Source organism: Mytilus trossulus, chromosome 14 (genome assembly GCF_036588685.1).
Source record: "Mytilus trossulus isolate FHL-02 chromosome 14, PNRI_Mtr1.1.1.hap1, whole genome shotgun sequence".
Classification (NCBI taxonomy): Eukaryota; Metazoa; Mollusca; class Bivalvia; order Mytilida; family Mytilidae; genus Mytilus; species Mytilus trossulus.
The window spans coordinates 56526727-56545928 of record NC_086386.1 but is presented as its reverse complement, the minus strand read 5'-3'; the positions used below and the strand labels follow the sequence as shown (position 1 = coordinate 56545928).

The 19202-nt window shown below is 32.2% G+C and overlaps 2 protein-coding genes across 2 annotated transcripts in view; both read right to left on the bottom strand.

Annotated features, from left to right (window-relative positions):
• Nucleotides 1-1311: 1311 nt before the first annotated feature.
• On the bottom strand, nucleotides 1312-2454 carry LOC134697907 (uncharacterized). The gene has a single exon (XM_063560194.1). It carries the CDS (start codon nucleotides 2452-2454, stop codon nucleotides 1312-1314), a length of 1143 nt encoding a protein of 380 aa, XP_063416264.1.
• Nucleotides 2455-2565: 111 nt separating this feature from the next.
• LOC134697906 (uncharacterized) overlaps nucleotides 2566-19202 on the bottom strand; it is a 37554-nt gene continuing 20917 nt past the window's right edge. Inside the window, exons 6-9 of the mRNA XM_063560193.1 lie at nucleotides 8354-8665; nucleotides 7513-7665; nucleotides 4064-5569; nucleotides 2566-3261 (exon numbers count right to left, since the gene is read on the bottom strand). Coding sequence (XP_063416263.1) covers nucleotides 2566-3261; nucleotides 4064-5569; nucleotides 7513-7665; nucleotides 8354-8665 — 2667 coding nt within the window. The remainder of the gene's footprint in view (nucleotides 3262-4063; nucleotides 5570-7512; nucleotides 7666-8353; nucleotides 8666-19202) is intronic.

Genomic DNA, 19202 nt, shown 5'->3' with positions numbered 1-19202 from the left:
CACAATGACCAATCCTTTTAATTATATTTTTTTTAAAGAGCATAGTAAAATCTTCATTTTAGCACAGTATAAGAAAATTTTATCTCAGGAAATATTTATCTATGATCTTCCTTAAAAAGTTTGATACCAAATAATCTTGATGTTAATCAACAATATCATCTGTTCTTGTACATATGTTTTTTTAGGTCGATTTCATCTTAAACAACCTTTCAGATAAATAAGAATAAAATCAAGTGTTTAATAGGGATATTAATCAAAAAGGAGATGATGAAATGCTTCACTGCCTCATCTGGTAGAGCTGCAAATACTGTGATATATTTGGGGGTCATGTCGAATAGTTATCAAAAGTACCAGGATTATAATTTAGAAAAGACAGCAATAGAAGGGACATACTTTTAAAGCAGATGATGAATTTCTACAAGGGCAATTTGATATGATTATGATTAGGTATATCGATTCTCCTAATTTGGTCATAGTTTCAATGAAGCAGTGGGTGGAAAAAGGGGGGTCAAAACAATATTGGTAGAAAAAATAAATATCACCATCATCTCTATAGGTTGTAATTAGATATTTACACATAATGACCTTGATATGAAACAGTCATATGGTCTGTGGCAATTGATTTAACTTCTTTCTTGTAGAATCTGCGTCTATCATTCAATTATTGTTCAATACCCATATCCTCATTGTTTAATATCTTCTAGCATTCAGTCCATGTTAAGTTATGGGGAGAAAACTCTGCAATGTGAAACCGAATACTAGATGATAGCAAACATATAGACAAGGGTTTGGGAAGGGGGGGGTACTTCTTTAAAAATACAAATAACACCCAGCTTAGACTAGCAAAAGAATATCTTTTGAAATACCACCAATATGGAAAATGGTTAACACTATTGCCGAACCGTATTCTTACGGCCAACTACCGTAAACGTGGATATTGAAAGAATGACCATGTACATGTACTTCCGCTAGGTAAATTGACCAATGAGGCTATACCCATATCCTCATTATTTAATATCTTCTAGCATTCAGTCCATGTTAAGTTGTGGGGAGATAACTCTGCAATTTACAAAATCATACGTGGTAAATCACCAAAGAGTTAGGAAAATACTTCGCAATCACATAAATAATAACACTTTTATTCCTAATACTCAAAACAAAAAATCTTTATGAACTTAAATCTTTTAATTGCCATCAATTACAAGACCAACATTAAGTTCAACATATATAAGCATTAATTCTATATATCATAGGTACACAACAAAATACAAATTGTATGAAATCCTAAACTATAACCATAAAGATTGTCATTTAAAAAACCCTTTTTAGCCCGGAAAAATCTGCCTTCTCTCTATATTGTAGTTCAATATTTTCGGCTTGGCTAACAGACGACGCAAGATTCGAAGCCACAATTTCAGAATCAATCAGTGTATTTACACGACCATAATATTCCGCACTTGCCTTACCGAACCACCCAACGTGATTCATCACCTCGTCAACATTGCTAGCTGAGTCAGACAAAGCCATAGTAACAGTACAACCAGACCGGAAACTATGAGGCGTTTCCCCTTCATATATACCCAGAGTCGACAGATAGTATCGTAATCTCTCATATACCACAGAATAACTAACTGGTTTCTCCAACACCCTACCACTTTCTGAAACTACCCTAAACAAGTAGCCTTTTGTCAAATCCACATTACACGAGTGGGCAAATTGAACAAAATCCAACAATCCTTTTACCGGGCAAACTACATTGTCATCGCATCTCTTGATGACGAACGAGTTACTCCTACCCTTTTTACCTCGGAGAGTTTTACCAAACGTATGCTGGAAAACAAACCCTGAACCGTCTTTAAGAAACTTCACCTCTTGTGCAACAACTATAGAGAGATCACTTGCTCTATCGCCAGCAGAATACTGCAACTTAAACCAAGCTTGATCTCTGTAAAGGACAAATTTTTCCTTAAGCTTAGAACCGTCTTTTTGAAGTTCCCGAGAAATAAAAGCACTAATAGATCTAATCTTTGTCAAACATATAGGCTTCGCCTGTTTGGGTAGAATATGCGCCTTAGCTTGTCCAACTTGCACCAATTTTAGATACTCTTTGATTACAGGTGAAACTGCCGGATTTCCTTTTCTTTCCACATCACACCAAGTTCTACCCAACCCTTTATCATCAAATAAATTTACCAATTGGTTAATGAGACCTTCTACTGTTGCCGAAGCTAATCGGTTAGGACAAGAACACTCAAACATACCCTTTAATCCCAAATATTGACAGTTAATATCATGGACAGTAGTTTTTCCAAACTTATCCTTCCAAACCAAAAAAATTCTTACATCATTTGGTCCACATGTCGCTAGCGAAGGCTTTTTAGGTGATTTTTCAAGAAAACAAAGAAAAGTTTCAAACAAACTGTTCTTTCTTTTATAGTCGGAAGAAGAAGTCATCCTTTCATCCAAATCTGTTGTCCGATCATTTATTGCTTGCCAGTCTATAATAATGTCAGCACCCTACAACATACCATTGGAATATTTACTATATATAAAACAGTAGATACTCTAGCTTCGTGAAAATAAGATCCTAAATGCAAACAATAACCACCTTAATCCCACTTTATCTAGAATAAAGCCACGTTTTGAGGGCGTCTTGACTACACCTTTGTCACCCTTAATACTAAGGCATACCGATTCCATGGAGTAATATTTCAAAATTGGCCACCATATCGGTAAAGGTAGCATTTCGGGGACAATAATTGTACAAGAAATGCCCTGCTCTCGCAACAGACTCAATACTGGAAATACAAGTACGAGAGGTGGGTAAACATACGGATTTTGCTCACTCCTCAGGTTCTGTGAGAACAAATTAACTCCTGCGGAACATGGGGAAGGCCATGGCGTAAAATGTTTCAGTGGAACACCTGTAGATGACTTCATGACATTAGAATCCAAAGACATTAGGTCAACTGAATGGGGACCATACAAAGACTCTACCAGTAACCATGACTCCTCACTTAACATTGAATCCGCGGTATTAGTTAATCTTGATGGGGCATCCGCTTCGTTTAAACATGAAGGGACATATTTCAAATGTAAATCAATGTTATAAGTTGACACATGGCTAAATATTTCTTTCATGATGCAACTTAAAGCTCTAGACTTGCAACCTTGGTTTTCCCATGCCGCTATAACAGCCATGTTGTCTGTAAACAAATCTACCCTAGAATCTTGTAAAGAACTGTCTAAAGACTGTAACGACTTAAGGTCAAGTTACAGTAAATGGGCTATGTCACAGATTTGAGTAAAATTTTGCATACAACTGTAGCTCGATGAACTCCAACTAAAAATCGAAAAAATAATGCATTTATCTCATTTATCATTTAAAATATTACTGATTTAATTCTTACAAAATTGGTGAGCATTTGTATAGAAAGCACATAAAATCGGCATAAAACCTTCTTTAATTTGTCTTAAAATCGTCAAATCTCTTATTCTACTCCATAGATTTTTCTTTAAAAACTATATGTTGTTGATACATAAATTACCGTTATAATGATGCAAAATAAAGATAGGGTCACCGACTTCGTTTTTACGGTATACATCATTCAATGTTGTGTTCTTTGTGAAAAAATCCTATAAAACGTCGAAATAACCGTAACGTCACCGTGTTGCAGGCCGTAAAACGTTGATTTTTGACGTTTTTCACTACCAACAAGGTGGAAAAATGATTATAAGACAAAAAACGAGGTGACCCTATCTTTATTTTGCATCATTATAACGGAATTTTATGTGTCAACAACATACAGTTTTTATAGAAAAATCTATGGAGTAGAATAAAAGATTTGGTGATTTTAAGAAAAAAATTGTATGTTCTTTCGCTGATTGTATGTGCTTTCTATACAAATATTCACCCATATTAAAGAAATCAATCTGCAATATTTCAAATAATAAAAGAGATAAATGCATTATTTTTTCGATTGTCAGTTGTAGTTCACCGAGCCAAGATTGTATGCAAAATTTGAGCAAAATCTGCGACATAGCCCATTTATTGTTCCTTGACCTTAAGGACAGCATCAGCCTCTTTCTCATGAATTCGCCTACAGTCATTTGTATCCCAATAGTCTCCCAATGTCATTGTACTCGCCTCAAGCTTCACTGAAGCGCCATACCTGAAACCAGAGGAATCAGTCGACAACTCAATCACCTTTTGAAATTCAGACCTCCATTTGGAATATCCAGTCCAAGTATCAAGAAAACGCCAATGCATTAGTTCATCCCTCAAAGGTCCTAATACCTTAACCTTTCTACTGTTTTTAACACAAGTAGATATTGCAGCATTCACTTCCCTACAAAACAATTTGCACCCTGGAACAGCCAATGTCAAAGAAATACATTTACCACAACATCTTTGCAGTGTCCTCAAGTCAACCTCATCCATTAAAAGTATAGATTTCCTCAAATCAATAAATTTCAGTTTCTTATCATCAGAAAGTATGTTCGCCTGTTTAACAGAGTCAACTAAAAAAACAAGAAATTTCTTACATGTGCCAGGTATCAGTGAACATTTACTAAGAGACAGTGTATAACCTAGCCTTGTCAGCAACTGCAACGCCATATAGGTTATTTTACTTGCTTCAAGCATAGCATCATCGGTATTCTTACTTCCACCTGTAACAACAAACCTATCGTCGATATACAATGTATTTTTGACGTCTAGCTGTCTTAAATAAGAGGTTAAGCAAATTCCTATCGATTGGTAGATAAACGGCGACGCTTTCCATCCAAACGGTAGAGTAGTATATGTCATATAAATACCACCAAATTGAATACCAAAATATGTCTGAGATGATTCTTGCAAATTGACATGGTCATAGCCTGACTTTTCATCACATGTTATCATCAAAGCATTCTCTTGAACCAACCTATGAACATCTTTCAAATTCTCCAAATGAAAAGGTAAATCTTTGACCCATAAATTAAGATATCTTTCGTCATGGCATAACCGTGGTTTACTTGGTTCTACAGTTAACGGCATAATAACTTTAGGGGGTTGACATTCACCTACCCTTCCCAAAAGTTTGATGTACCCAGTTGAAATTCTCTCGCACAATTCTTTTGATATAAAAGCAGAGTATTTTTTACAAATAGCTGCATTCTGAAAATAATTTCTAGGGGGTATTTCAGAGTCATAATTTCTTCCCTTAAAGTTTCCCTTAAAACGTCGAAAAAACTCTGCAACATCAACTCCATCTTCAAGCCATTTCACCACGTCTTGATGTGCATTTTCATCAAGAATAAGCCTCCATTCTGATACACAATTATGTAACTGTCCAGAGACAAATTTATCAGGGTCACGTAATTGTAAAGAGTCTATATCAAACAAAACATTATCATGATAGACCTCTTCCGCACGTGGACTGAGGTTTATAAGCGAAGGAACTCTGCCTTTAAGTGTTAGCCATGCTGGTTTTTCCCTTACTGTTACATTCAAAGGATCAAATCCACTTTCTAACTCCCACTCTGGGATTTGTACAAAAGAATCCCCAATAGTTGTATCCGTAGTTCCCTGTAGATAACAAAGAAACTACTTTGATTTAAATGAAAAACCAACATAAATTACACTCAAAGGAAGAATTCCTTCACCTACAACCCGCGTGGAAAAACCACTAGGGGATCAGTGCCCCTTGGACTGTAGACAGGCGCGTAGCTACCTATACGCCAACACGCAGTTGCGTGCACATCGATTTGGCATGCAAAATAAAATTGCAAAATAAACATTTATAAATTAAATGTTTAAAGGGAACACATATGTTGTCACTTTTTTAATTGATGAAATGTCATTAAATAACGGCATTTGGTTTCAAAATATAAGTTCTATTGGAGTTCATGACAAAATCGGACAGTATTACTTGTATCTCATTACAAGATTTGAATTTGTTATACTCAGTCTAAGACATGTAATTTCGGACCACATTTTACAGAGTACGGTTTATCTGTTTGGAATGAGATTTACCATGCAATCGGCATTAGATTTATCAGAACCCTTCGATATCGTTGAAAATATGACACGGCGATGTGTTCAACAGACTACCAGAGCCAATCACCCTGCAAACACGCCAAAACAGTATTGGAAAGTCTCGTTATAATTTGCGTTTATAGACCATATGATAATGGAACTGGAGAGTGTAGTCATGTCTGGTATTAACAGAAAATCGCTTCTTTGTGCCGTATCTGCTTCTTCGTGTTGTAGGAAATATAACAAACTAGCAAATCTCAACATTGTCTGAGACACACCAAACTGACCTGGTATGTAGTTTTAACGAATTCAATTGGGAGGTCGCTCGATGGCGAATACGTACGTTGCATGGTTTATAACATCTCGCAAGTGCTACCGTGGAGATATATATCAGTGTACTAGTCTGTTGAAATCAAATGTACGATCAACAATGCACAACTACTGGTTATCATCGCTAGCATTACTGCATGTTCATCGGCGTTTCAGTGTTAATATTGACAAAGTAATAGAGAAGTTCGTTTCTGTCTAGACTTTGGACAATTTTGAGTAAATTCTGTATCAGAAAATTATGTGTAGTTTATGTTTTCAATTAACCATGATTTACTCTATTCAGAAGCTTTATTAATAGTTTTACATTCATAAATTGTTAATAAGTCCTATCTTCATGTAGCTCCTCTTTCAACTGTCCTTTAACCGAAAACCGAAAAAAAAACATTTTTCTGCGTAAAAGGGTCCCAAAATTTTTTCGCCTCGCTCCGCTCGGCGGTAGTTGCTTCCACATTGTTTCTTTCTAGCTACGCCCCTGGTAGACAAAGAAATTCTCAAATTACCATACAGTAGCGTGTTTGGTTTGAAAACCAAATAGCAAATAAATAGAATAAAAACACTATGCAAATATTTCTGCTACATTATTTTGTTTTATTACAAAAGATAAATAGTTTTCAACAAATTAAATTTATCATTCATTTTCCTTTGGCCGCTTTCATCTTTTCACAGTCCTTTATCTGATGTGTAGTACTTTCACAAAAGTGACAAGCGTCTCTAGGACGGAATCCAAACATAGCCCCATGGGCCTTGTATTCCTGTAACCCCCGGCTGTTAAATAACCATACGGTTGCGCACCTTGAGGTAGATAATTTGGCTGATACATGGAATACATAAGCGGGTTTGGGAATTGTGGGTACAAATTCCTCCCGCTTTGGAGCATTATCACTACCCTGAACAGTGGTACCATCATTTTTGTTCTCCGATTGTTTCTCTTTCAAACATTTAGAAATAGCCTTCGTTATCGTATCAACGGCTTTCCCACCTAAAAATGATAGGCACAAACTAGAAATATCCAGTTTGGAGTAGTGCCTGTTTGCCTGCCTAGCCAGCTCTTCATAAACGTCCACATCATCGTGATCTAATTTTTTGGAAAATTTTGCAAGTTCATCTAACGTTAACAGAATTAGAGAGTCGCTTGGACTCTGCTGCAAGCATAATGTCCTCACCTTGTCCTTCAGCTCTGTTATCATTTCAACTTTGGTCTTTTTTTCCAAGGAAGCTATCCTATCCTCTAAGGTATCACTCTCAGTGGACAAGTCGGGTTTTCTTTTTCCAGCCTTTGGTTGAGTGTCCATATCAGAAGTACTTTGTATTGGAGCCTATAAAACATTCATGTAAAAAACCATTTGAATAATGATAACATTATATTTCAATAAAAATTACATATATTCTATTTCAAGCTCAAAACTTTCATTCATTTTATTCTAATAAAGTCAATATAATAGCATATAAGTTGGGTAGCTTTATTTATCACCTTTATTATTGTTTCCTGTGTAAAAGTACACGTGACCTTTTGTTGATTCATTCTTATTCAACCATTAAATTAATCTTCGTGTATTGATTAGTAATTAATTTCAGCTGTGTGTTTCTAAAATGTCATAAATACTTTAGTTTTATATATAATCTGGAAAAACTATTACAAAGCATCTATTGATCTATTTTTTTTTTAATATAAATAAACACGAATGATTACAGCCAATTTCCCAATGCATCCAAATCAAAACCTTGGTTAGCTTGTTCGCCTTGTTTTTATATTGTACAATCTTAAGGATAACCCCCAATTAAATTCAAATATGATATATACGATTTAACTATGCCTGTATATATTATTTAAAGATGCGAATCTTATTTACAAAGCTTGTATAAACAATTATACACACAAAGCAAGCAAGCCAAACAAAGTCCTGCTTCACATGCATTAGGAAATTAGCTGTAACCCGGGAATATAAAATGCAAGTAAAAAACCGCGCTGGGGAATATTAAAAATAGAAAAAATAAATAACTCACAGGGTCTCCTTCCGAAACCTGCAGATCTTGACCCTTCGGCTGTCCAAACTCATTTGCATATATAATCAGTGAGTGGAGGATCCACCTGGCCTCACCCACATCGTCATCACTTCTCCCAGACAACTGGCAAATTTCATCCAAGTCCTCCCCAGTAAGCATCTTTACATGTTGCGCTATCTCCTCCATGTTCAAATTTTCAGTTTTCAGCTCTTTATTTATTCTAGCTACATGTAATCCTTTTAATGATTCCGGCTGTCCTGGTCTTATGCGTTTGATTACTGGAACTAGTTTCATTCCCTTTAAACTAATAAACTCAGAATTGAGATATAATGAGAATTAAAATACTTAACTTTTATTTTTGTGGAATAAGAATGCAGCTATTGATTTATTTTGATACACATTATTAACCGTCATATGATTTCAGTACTTTTTGTACATCAGGATTGGCTATTCTTCATAAAGTATGCTTACTTTAATGAAAAAGATATTTAATTTTTTCATGGGTTGCATTAAATACAAATATTTCTTCATTTTACTAAAAATTATTGACCATCATTGAATTTTGTATCTTTCATAGTTTAGAATATTTTTTTTTAATGAAATTTAAAGAATGTCAGAGAAATCAAATTAAAATTTTATTTGCATTGTTTAAAATAACCATAATTATTCTTCCTTTTATTAAAAATGATACTATTTTATTTGAAATCAGTTATTTTTTTCTATCTTGAGCCAAGTATTCTTATCAGAATTGAGATATAATGAGAATTAAAATACTTAAACTTTTTTTTTGTGGAATAAGAATGCAGCTACAAAAATGTATTGATTTATTTTGATACAAATTATTAACCGTCATATGATTTCAGTACTTTTTGTACATCAGGATTGGCTGTTCTTCATAAAATATGCTTACTTTAAGGAAAAAGATATTTAATTTTTGTATGGGTTGCCTTAAATGCAAATATTTCTTCATTTTACTGAAAATTATTGACCATCATTGAATTTTGTATCCTTTATAGTTTAGAATAGGTTTTTTTTTTAATGAAATTTAAAGAATATCAGAGAAATCATACTATAATTTTATTCGCATTGTTTAAAATAACCCAAATTATTCTTCCTATTATTAAAAATGATACTATTTTATTTGAAATCAGTTATTTTTTTTCTATCTTGAGACAAGTATTCTTATCGGAATTGAGATATCATGAGTATTAAAATACTTAAACTTTTATTTTTGTGGAATAAGAATGTAGCTATTGATTTATTTTGATACAAATTTTTAACCGTCATATGATTTCAGTACTTTTTTTCATTAGGATTGGCTGTTCTTCATGAAATATGCTTACTTTAAGGAAAAAGATATTAAATTCTTGTATGCGTTGCCTAAAATGCAAATATTTTTTCATTTTACTGAAAATTATTGACCGCCATTGAATTTTTGTACTTTTTATAGTTTAGAATAGTTTTTGTTCAAGAAATTCAAATAATGTCAGATAAATCATACTAAAATTTTATTCGGATTGTTTAAAACAAACCAAATTATTCTTCCTTTTATTAAAAATGATACAATTTTATTTGAAATCAGTTTTTTTAACCATCTCGAGACATGTATTCTAATCAGATTTGAGATATAATGAGAACTAAAATACTTAAACTTTTTTTTTGTGGAATAAGAATGCAGCTACAAAAATGTATTGATTTATTTTGATACAAATTATTAACCGTCATATGATTTCAGTACTTTTTGTACATCAGGATTGGCTGTTCTTCATAAAATATGCTTACTTTAAGGAAAAAGATATTAAATTTTTGTATGGGTTGCCTTAAATGCAAATATTTTTTCATTTTACTGAAAATTTTTGACCATCATTGAATTTTGTATCTTTTATAGTTTAGAATAGGTTTTTTTAATAAAATTTAAAGAATGTCAGAGAAATCAAATTAAAATTTTATTCGCATTGTTTAAAATAACCCAAATGATTCTTCCTTTTATTAAAAATGATACTATTTTATTTGAAATCAGTAAATTTAACCGTCTTGAGACAAGTATTCTTATCAGAATTGAGATATTATGGGAATTAAAATACTTAAACTTTATTTTTGTGGAATAAGAATGCAGCTTTTGATTTATTTTGATACAAATTTTTAATCGTCATATGATTTCAGTATTTTTTGTTCATCCGGATTGGCTATTCTTCATGAAATATGCTTACTTTAATGAAAAAGATATTAAATTCTTGTATGCGTTGCCTTAAATGCAAATATTTCTTCATTTTACTGAAAATTATTGACCGACATTGAATTTTGTACTTTTTATAGTTTAGAATAGGTTTTTTTAATGAATGTCATAGAATGTCAGAGAAATCATACTAAAATTTTATTCACATTGTTTAAAATAAACCAAATTATTCTTCCTTTTTTTAAAAATGATACTATTTTATTTGAAATCAGATATTTTTTTCTATCTTGAGACAAGTATTCTTATCGTATTGAGATATCATGAGTATTAAAATATTTAAACTTTTATTTTTGTGGAATAAGAATGCAGCTATTGATTTATTTTGATACACATTTTTAACCGTCATATGATTTCAGTACTTTTTGTTCATTAGGATGGGCTGTTCTTCATGAAATATGCTTACTTTAAGGAAAAAGATATTAAATTTTATGCGTTGCCTAAAATGCAAATATTTCTTCATTTTACTGAAAATTATTGACCGCCATTGAATTTTTGTACTTTTTATAGTTTAGAATAGTTTTTGTTCAAGAAATTCAAATAATGTCAGAGAAATCATACTTAAATTTTATTGGCATTGTTTAAAATAACCCAAATCAATGTTCCTTTTATTAAAAATGATACTATTTTATTTGTAATCAGTTATTTTTACTATCTTGAGACAAGTATTCTAATCAGAATTGAGATATCATGGAAATTAAAATACTTAAACTTTATTTTTGTGGAATAAGAATGCAGCTATTGATTTATTTTAATGCAAATTATTAACCGTCATATGATTTCAGTACTTTTTGTACATCAGGATGGGCTGTTCTTCATAAAATATGCTTACTTTAATGAAAAAGATATTAAATTTGTGTACGCTTTGCTTTTATATGCAAATATTTCTTAGTTTTACTGAAAATTATTAACCGCAATTGAATTTTGTACATTTTATAGTTTAGAATAGGTTTTTCTAATGAAATGCAAAGAATGTCAGAGAAATGATCAGAAATCATACTAAAATTTTATTTGCATTTTTTAAAACAAGGACGTATATTAGTTATACGTCCTTGTTTAAAATAACCCAAATTATTCTTCCTTTTATCAGAAATGATACTATTTTATTTCTTTCTTTTTAAGGTATATATTCATGGTAACCACCATTGGATTTTTGTACTTTTTGTTGTTAAGGGGTAGTTATTTTTTATAAAGGTAAACAAAGGACTATCAGAAAAGTATAATGTAATGTTGTTTGCATTGTTTGAAATTGTTCATATTTCTTGTTAAAAAAACAGCATTTATTTTTGTGATTTGTTATTTTAACGGCTTGGATTGTGACAGGAATATAAAAAGTCCGTGATTATGATAAGTTTTTTTTAAAAGAATTGTATGATGATAAGGATACAAAAATTCAAAATATTGAAAAAAATAGACTACAAATTGCAATAACCGATCCTTTCATTTTGTTTTTCCCCCGAGTATGTTTGTAAAATGATAAAATCAAAATCGCGATGTAGACACCGTTTTAAAACTCGCTGGGTTTGAAAATATAATACCTATATAAAACGAAAAAGACTATTCTTTAATGAAGATATTTTAATTCAGGTTTTTATCTGTACATATTTTTTTTATTTCAGTTCATAAAACTTTGCTAAATAATCAATAAACAAAACGTATCATTGAACGTTCGATTTTCACGAGTCGCCATTTTAATTAAATTAAACGAAACTAAGATTCCGTAACTTGTATTAGTTTATCATGTGACGTATTCAAGTTCAATCCGTTATCAAGGTCGATCGGTCCTATCCGTCAGATCAGTCCGATCAGTCAATTATTTTTCCTATAAGTCTAAAAAGTACTTTAATATTTATGAAAAAAACGAAATATACATGTCAAAGAAACAATGACCAATTTACACAAAAACAATGAACACAACAAAGTCAACATTTAGTCTTCAAAGTATACAGTATTTTGGCTGTAATCTGCTCCTCGGTTGGGTTGTTGTTTCTTTGACATATTCCTTATTTCAATTCTCAAATTTTCTTAAATCGTCCTGAGCCTTGATAGTTTTACTGAGATAATCGAATGCTGTAAATGTCAATAGATTCCAAAAGATAGCAAAAAGATATAAAGGATAACAAAAACAACCCAACGAACAGGTTAACGAACTTAGGAATTACAAATGAACGTGTGGGTTGCGAGGGAAAATCAGTTTGTAGGCTGCAATGGGTAATTAGTATTTTTTTAGGGGGAAAATACACACAATGTTCACACTGATCACTATCTAGCAAATTATTGTTGTTTATTGTTGTTTGAAAAGTCTATCAGCTTGTTCTTTCAAAAGACAATTTACATAATTTATTTCCATTCCTATTCAAATTTTGCAAGATTTTCTACAACTAACAATCCAAGATGGCGAAAGAAACCCATCTAACCTAAAATACTGATGTTTTTTTTACAGTAGACGAAGACGGTGATATCGGGGAGGACTGTGTCACCTTGAAATTTGACTCTGATCCAGGTCAGTGGGAATGGGAAGGTGAAGACTGTGATGATGAAAATCGATTTGTTTGCGAATTTCCAAGGGTTAGTATGACCATTCCTTTTGGATTTTCTGAAAATATTACATATATTTTGTATCATATTTGAAATGCTGAAGCAAGATCACTTGTACAACCAACGATCAATCTCATTGTTACTAGTACATGTATATGGTTTGCTTTTTTGCAAAAGAAATTATTTTAAACAAAGTAAGACAACCTTAAAGAATGTTACAACCAGTTACAATATCTTACTAATTTTCTTTATTTTAAAAGATAAATAAATCAATTCGATATAATAAGCTAATGTAAATCTTACGATTGTACCCATCTTCAATTGAAGTTTCTGAAATTTCAAATATATCTTTTGTATCATATTGGACATGATACAGCAAGATCACTCGTAGACATTTAGTTACAAATACGTGCAAAACCAATCATCAATCTCGTTGTAATATTGTTTTGCCTTTTTGCCAAAAGAAAGAATTTTAAACGAAGTAAGAAAATCGTAAAGAATGTTAAAACGGGTTACACTATCTTACTTATGATTTATAAAGTCTTGGATCGATTGGGTATTGGGGTATAATGAGCTAATAAAAAAACTTACAATAGTACATATCTGCGAAACGCGAAACATTCATAGAACATTCATTCAACAGTTTGAAATCACAAGTAAGAAACTAACATTTGACAATTAAATATGTATATGATTTAAACTTTACGAGCTTTCGTATTTTGTATTTTGAATCAGTGAATATTACAATAAATAGTTTAAATGGAAATTCCCTTATTCCAAAAGCTGTCAATAAGTCGACAGTAAACTAGCAAAATAACATCAAAAGCAACAAAAGACTCAGTCTATCAACACCACAAATGACTGTTCATCACCCTAACCCACCACCACCACCCCCTTCAAAAAAACCCAAATTAACAAAAGGGATGATAGGAATTTCAACTGCAGAGTAATCTATTCTTACCCAACATATGACACCGTCATATTGATCATGGTATTTAATGTTCTACATTTGTCTGCATGATTCAGACAAAACATTGTATATCCTTGACTAGAACAAGTATTGTGTACCACACAATGTAAATTTAACTATATTGATGAAGCATTGTTGAACATTTCATTTCGATTTAATTATACCAACTAATTTACATTAGTTGTTATATCATATGTTTTTCTTTCAGACAACCTGTCCGTAGAAGAGTATGTAGCCGTTATTCCAATAGACGAATATTTCTTATCCTTGGAGTTTAGAAAACAGCTTAATTTAAAAAAAATAATAATCTTTTTAACAATGTGCTTAGATTCTAAATACTATTAAGCATATACTGTTTCCATAGTTTCTTAGTCTTTATTATTCCCATTGAACTTAATATATAAGTTTTTAATCGATATAAGTTCTGGCCGGTAGGGGCACTTCAATACATATTTGCAAGGGTATTGCTGTTCTGACAACCCAACCTTTTTATATAAAATTGTATATCTTTTCATATATTGGGTATGACAAAATGTTAACTTTCTCCAATATTGTTTTGAGTTCGTGGTGTGTTATGTAAGAGTTGATAACCAACGTGTCAAAAGAGAGAACATTGTATGATATAGAGGCAGCCGGAAACACCAAGAAAGATGATAGATGAAAACGAAGAATCTCTATTGATCTTATCATATATGTATGATAGTTTTCCCTACCAATTCACATTTTTACAGGTTAACAAAAGTGACCTATTCCAACGGCACTTTCTATCATTTTGTATATAGGAAGTGACCCCTACCATTATAGATTTAAAAGCAATCAAAGATGAGAAAAATAAGAAGGATAAACACCTTAAAAGAGTACAAAATTCAATTGTAAGACGAAATATTTATAACGCATTCTTTTTGATGAGTGGCTAAATTTTCCTTTGTTAACAGTATAATACTTGAAAGTTCCTCGATAAATAAAATTTCCAACAGACGATACACTACGTCGGACAGCAAGACATTGAGGACAACATTAATTTTCGCTCTCAAAATTAATAATTAATTTAGCTTGTAACTATAGCCTACACGCAACAAAGTAACTTTCTTAAATCTCTTGCCAACTGTTGTTCCTTTCTAAAGTTAACGTTTTTTTTTAAATTATAGACTACGAAGTCAAATAATCAATTCTATTCTATGTAATTTGCCTCTTAGAAACAATTTGAATAAGCATATACGTTTTTATATCATCAGTGTGTATGTCCCTTGATCAAGAGTGTTGCATCCTTATTTGATCAACCTATTAGTCTGTCTTTCAGTAAGTCTGTCAGTCTCTCTTAGTTCGGGCAAAACCTTTGGGTTAGGTAGAGTCAGTCTGAGGTAACAAGCAAATCAACTTATATCTTAGTACGGTTGATAATTGTCATGTAAAATTTTCAGACATTATTCTATTTTTTGTTATTGTACTATATATAACGGTTCACTAAACTTTTAAGAGAGGTGAACGATAAGGGCAGTATTATTTTGTCAATATATGAGCCTTTCTGTCAGGACGTCTGTCAGTCCCTATTAGTTCAGGCAAAACCTTTGGGTTAGGTAGAGTCAGCCTGAGGTAACAGGCAAATCAACTGATATCTTAGTACGATTAGTAATTGTCATATAAGCCCTTCAGACGTCATAGCACTATTTTATACTGTCCTATATCTAACGGTTCACTGAAAGTAAAAGAGAGGTGAACGATATGGGCATTCTTATTTCGTCAATATATGAGCATTTTTGTCAGTAAGTCCTCAGTCCTTTTTAGTTCGGTCAAAACCTTTGGCTTAGGTTGGCTCAGCAGGAGGCTGCAGTCAAATCAACTTATATCTAAGTACGATTGTAAATTGTCATGTTAACCCTTCCAGAAAATTATTCCAACTTTTGATAATGTCTTATATCTAACGGTTCACTGAAGGTAGAAGAGAGGTAAACGATACTAAAAGGATATTTAAACTCAAAAGTCAAAAACAAACTGATAACGATATGCTTTTAGTAATTGTATCACGGATGGACACGCAGTTATTTTTGATACTGATGGGACATATTTGTTTGATATCCTAAAGAAGTCTCACACTTATTGAGTGGATATAACATGTATCAATAACAATAACAAACTAGCCATTTCACATGGATTTGGTATTAAAGAGATAGACATTGTTGAGATTAGTAAACCACAACAAGAACAAAAAACAATCACCACAAAGAATGCATGTCATGGACTTGCATACATCAGTAACTGAATACTGTACTACATAAACAAAGAAGGTATAAAGAAGATATGTCTGGACAACTATAAAGTGTCAACCATTGTCAAAGCTGATTTAAAATTTGAATACATTGCAGTTTTCAACAACACACTCTATTACACTGACCGCGACGAAAATGTTGTGACATGCTGTGATATGGAAGGTCAAATATTATGGACATTTACAGACGAGACTGTTTTGAATAAGCCATGGGAATAGCGGTCGATGTACGGGGATTTGTATATGTTGTTTGCTACCAGTTGAAAATTGTTGTAGTATTATCTCCAGATGGTCAGGATAAAAAAGTGTTACTAACAAATGTTGATGGATTAAAAAGTTCCAGGGTCCTACACTATGACAAACATAAAGATCGTCTTCTGGTCGTTAATGAGGAAACAAATGCATTTCTATTTGATATTTTCGCAAAACAATGAAATTTATATATCCCTTTAAAGGAAACAAGAGTTCATAGAAAAATAAATCGTAAACAAATACAAGCTTATTTTGTATTCTCTTATTTTCAAATGACTTGCAAATAAATTACTGAGTACAATGGCCTGCGAAAATGAACTGATTTCAACCAGCGTAAGAACATTTTTTTTTTTATGGTGTAGACTTTGTATGAACTCCTAGCCTATAAATTTGGTAAATTTTGACTCAATCTGACTTTTCAATTTTTTCAGGCATAATTGGCTTTAAAAAGATTAATCATAAGTATGATTGATTGAGTTATGTACATAAGAGGCAACTATGGTTATACGACTGTTAAACATAAAACTCATAGACAAAAAGAAAGAAAATAATCGAACGCACCATTCAAAGCAAATTCAAAGCATTTGGCTTTGATTTTATTGTTTTCGTACGGATCATTCGAGTTTGTTTATTTAACTTAATGGTACCCTATTTACACTTTGTTTTAATAAAACAATTGCTGTTTGTTTTTTGTTTTTGTTTTCCCTCTTTTTAAAATGTAAGCCAATTTGCTTGTTGCAGACTATAAATAAGCTGCAGGTTTTTTTTATCACGTTTTTTCCATTAGTCACCTATAGAGAAATACGGTTGGTTCGTTTTCTGGTTGAAGGTCATATAAAAGCAATAGGTAAAAAGTATTAAAATGACAGAACCCGATGTCCAGAAAGGTTTGGTATTTAATTGATTCAGTGCCGTTTGATAACACAGTGTCTATCATGAGAGCGTGTAAAATATGGGAAGACAATACAAAAGTGATATTAAAACCATATGTCGAAGGTAAACTGACACTGCCATGGAGAAAAAAACGACACAAGATAATCAAATCTACGAAACTTTACACAGACAACTAAAACAAAACGGAATCCCATAAAATATCAATTATATGGATATTTTTAGAAATTGTCTGTTACAAAACTTTTTATTTTTTTCAAAACTTGGGATTTTCTATCCCAGGAAAAGATTACCTTAGCCGTATTTGGTAAAACTTTTTGGAATTTTGGGTCCACAATGCTCTTCAAGTTTGTACTTGTTTGGCTTTACAACGTTTTTGATCTGAGCATCATTGATGAGTCTTATGTACACAAAATGCGCGTCTGGCGTAAAAGTTATATTCCTGGTACCTTTGATAACTTTAAAAGAAAAGGAGGGTATCTTCTCACCTTACTTTATAAACAATATTCCCTTCAAATGACTTACAAAGAACATTACCAGCGGCCTAATGTAAAAAAGTCTCCTAAATCTAGATCGCCCTCAGGGATTTTTGATGATCTTCTTTCACATCTTCATCATCCACTAGAGTTACATTACACATGTTACATTAGAACTTTTCTTTTTTTCACTGCCAGTTAATTTTCATAAATGTTTAAGAGATAATGCACTTGACAAATTAATATTAATATACAAACTAGTCAGTATTATTTGTGATGTAGATCTTTTCCGTCTTTTCAAACCAGTAAATAAAGGCAACAGTAGTATACCGTTGTTCAAAACTCATAAATCCATGGACGAAAAAACAAAATCGGGGTAACAAACTAAGATCGGAACCTTTACACTAGGAAAAGAGGAAATTCCTTCTGGTTCAATTTACCAATAGAAGAATTAATGCAATCAGCATCTGCAACGTTCTACATCACGAGGAGGTATCATATAACATTCTTATTTATTTTCAAAATCATTCTGTTCCTATTCCTATCCTACAGTTACAACAAAACCATTGCACCTTAAGTTTTTAATTATAGACAAGCATTACAGGACTTTGACTTAACAATACCTTAAAAGCACTCCGACATGTAACTGTTCCCCATCGCCTTATAATTACAGTCCCTCTAGACATGTACTAAATGGGGATCTAAACATAATTCAACCTGAAAATCTCTGAAGTTTAGAGAACCCCAACACATCAGTTGGAAACATAACTTCAAAATAATTAAGGATTCCATTGAGGACTGCGACAGAGCATGGGCTAATCGAGAAGAAGTTTAACTTGACACTTTGTCAGAATTGGTCATCTCTTTATGATAAGTATGTCGTTGTTCCTACGGGCAAAACTTCAAATAATATTGTCTTTGTATGTAAATCATATTACTACGAATATCTTGTAAAAGAATAAGAAAAAAATGAGCACTCAGGTAATCCCACATACAGACATACCATTTAACAAGGATGAGATTTTAGCAAATCATAAGTCCTTCATGGCTTCAATGAATATTACATTGAACACCAATTCGGAGGACTTACCATGTTTGCATTGAAAACCTAAGCTCCATAAAATTCCATACAAACAACGGTACATTGCCAGCTCATCTTCGTGTTCCACTAAAGAATTGTCCATTTTATTGAATAAAATTTTGTCCGCAGTGAAAGAGGGTCT

What these genes read in the sequence shown, in the direction of transcription:
- LOC134697907 (XM_063560194.1), bottom strand. Translation starts at nt 2,454, where the DNA reads ATGACTTCTTCTTCCGACTATAAAAGAAAGAACAGTTTGTTTGAAACT.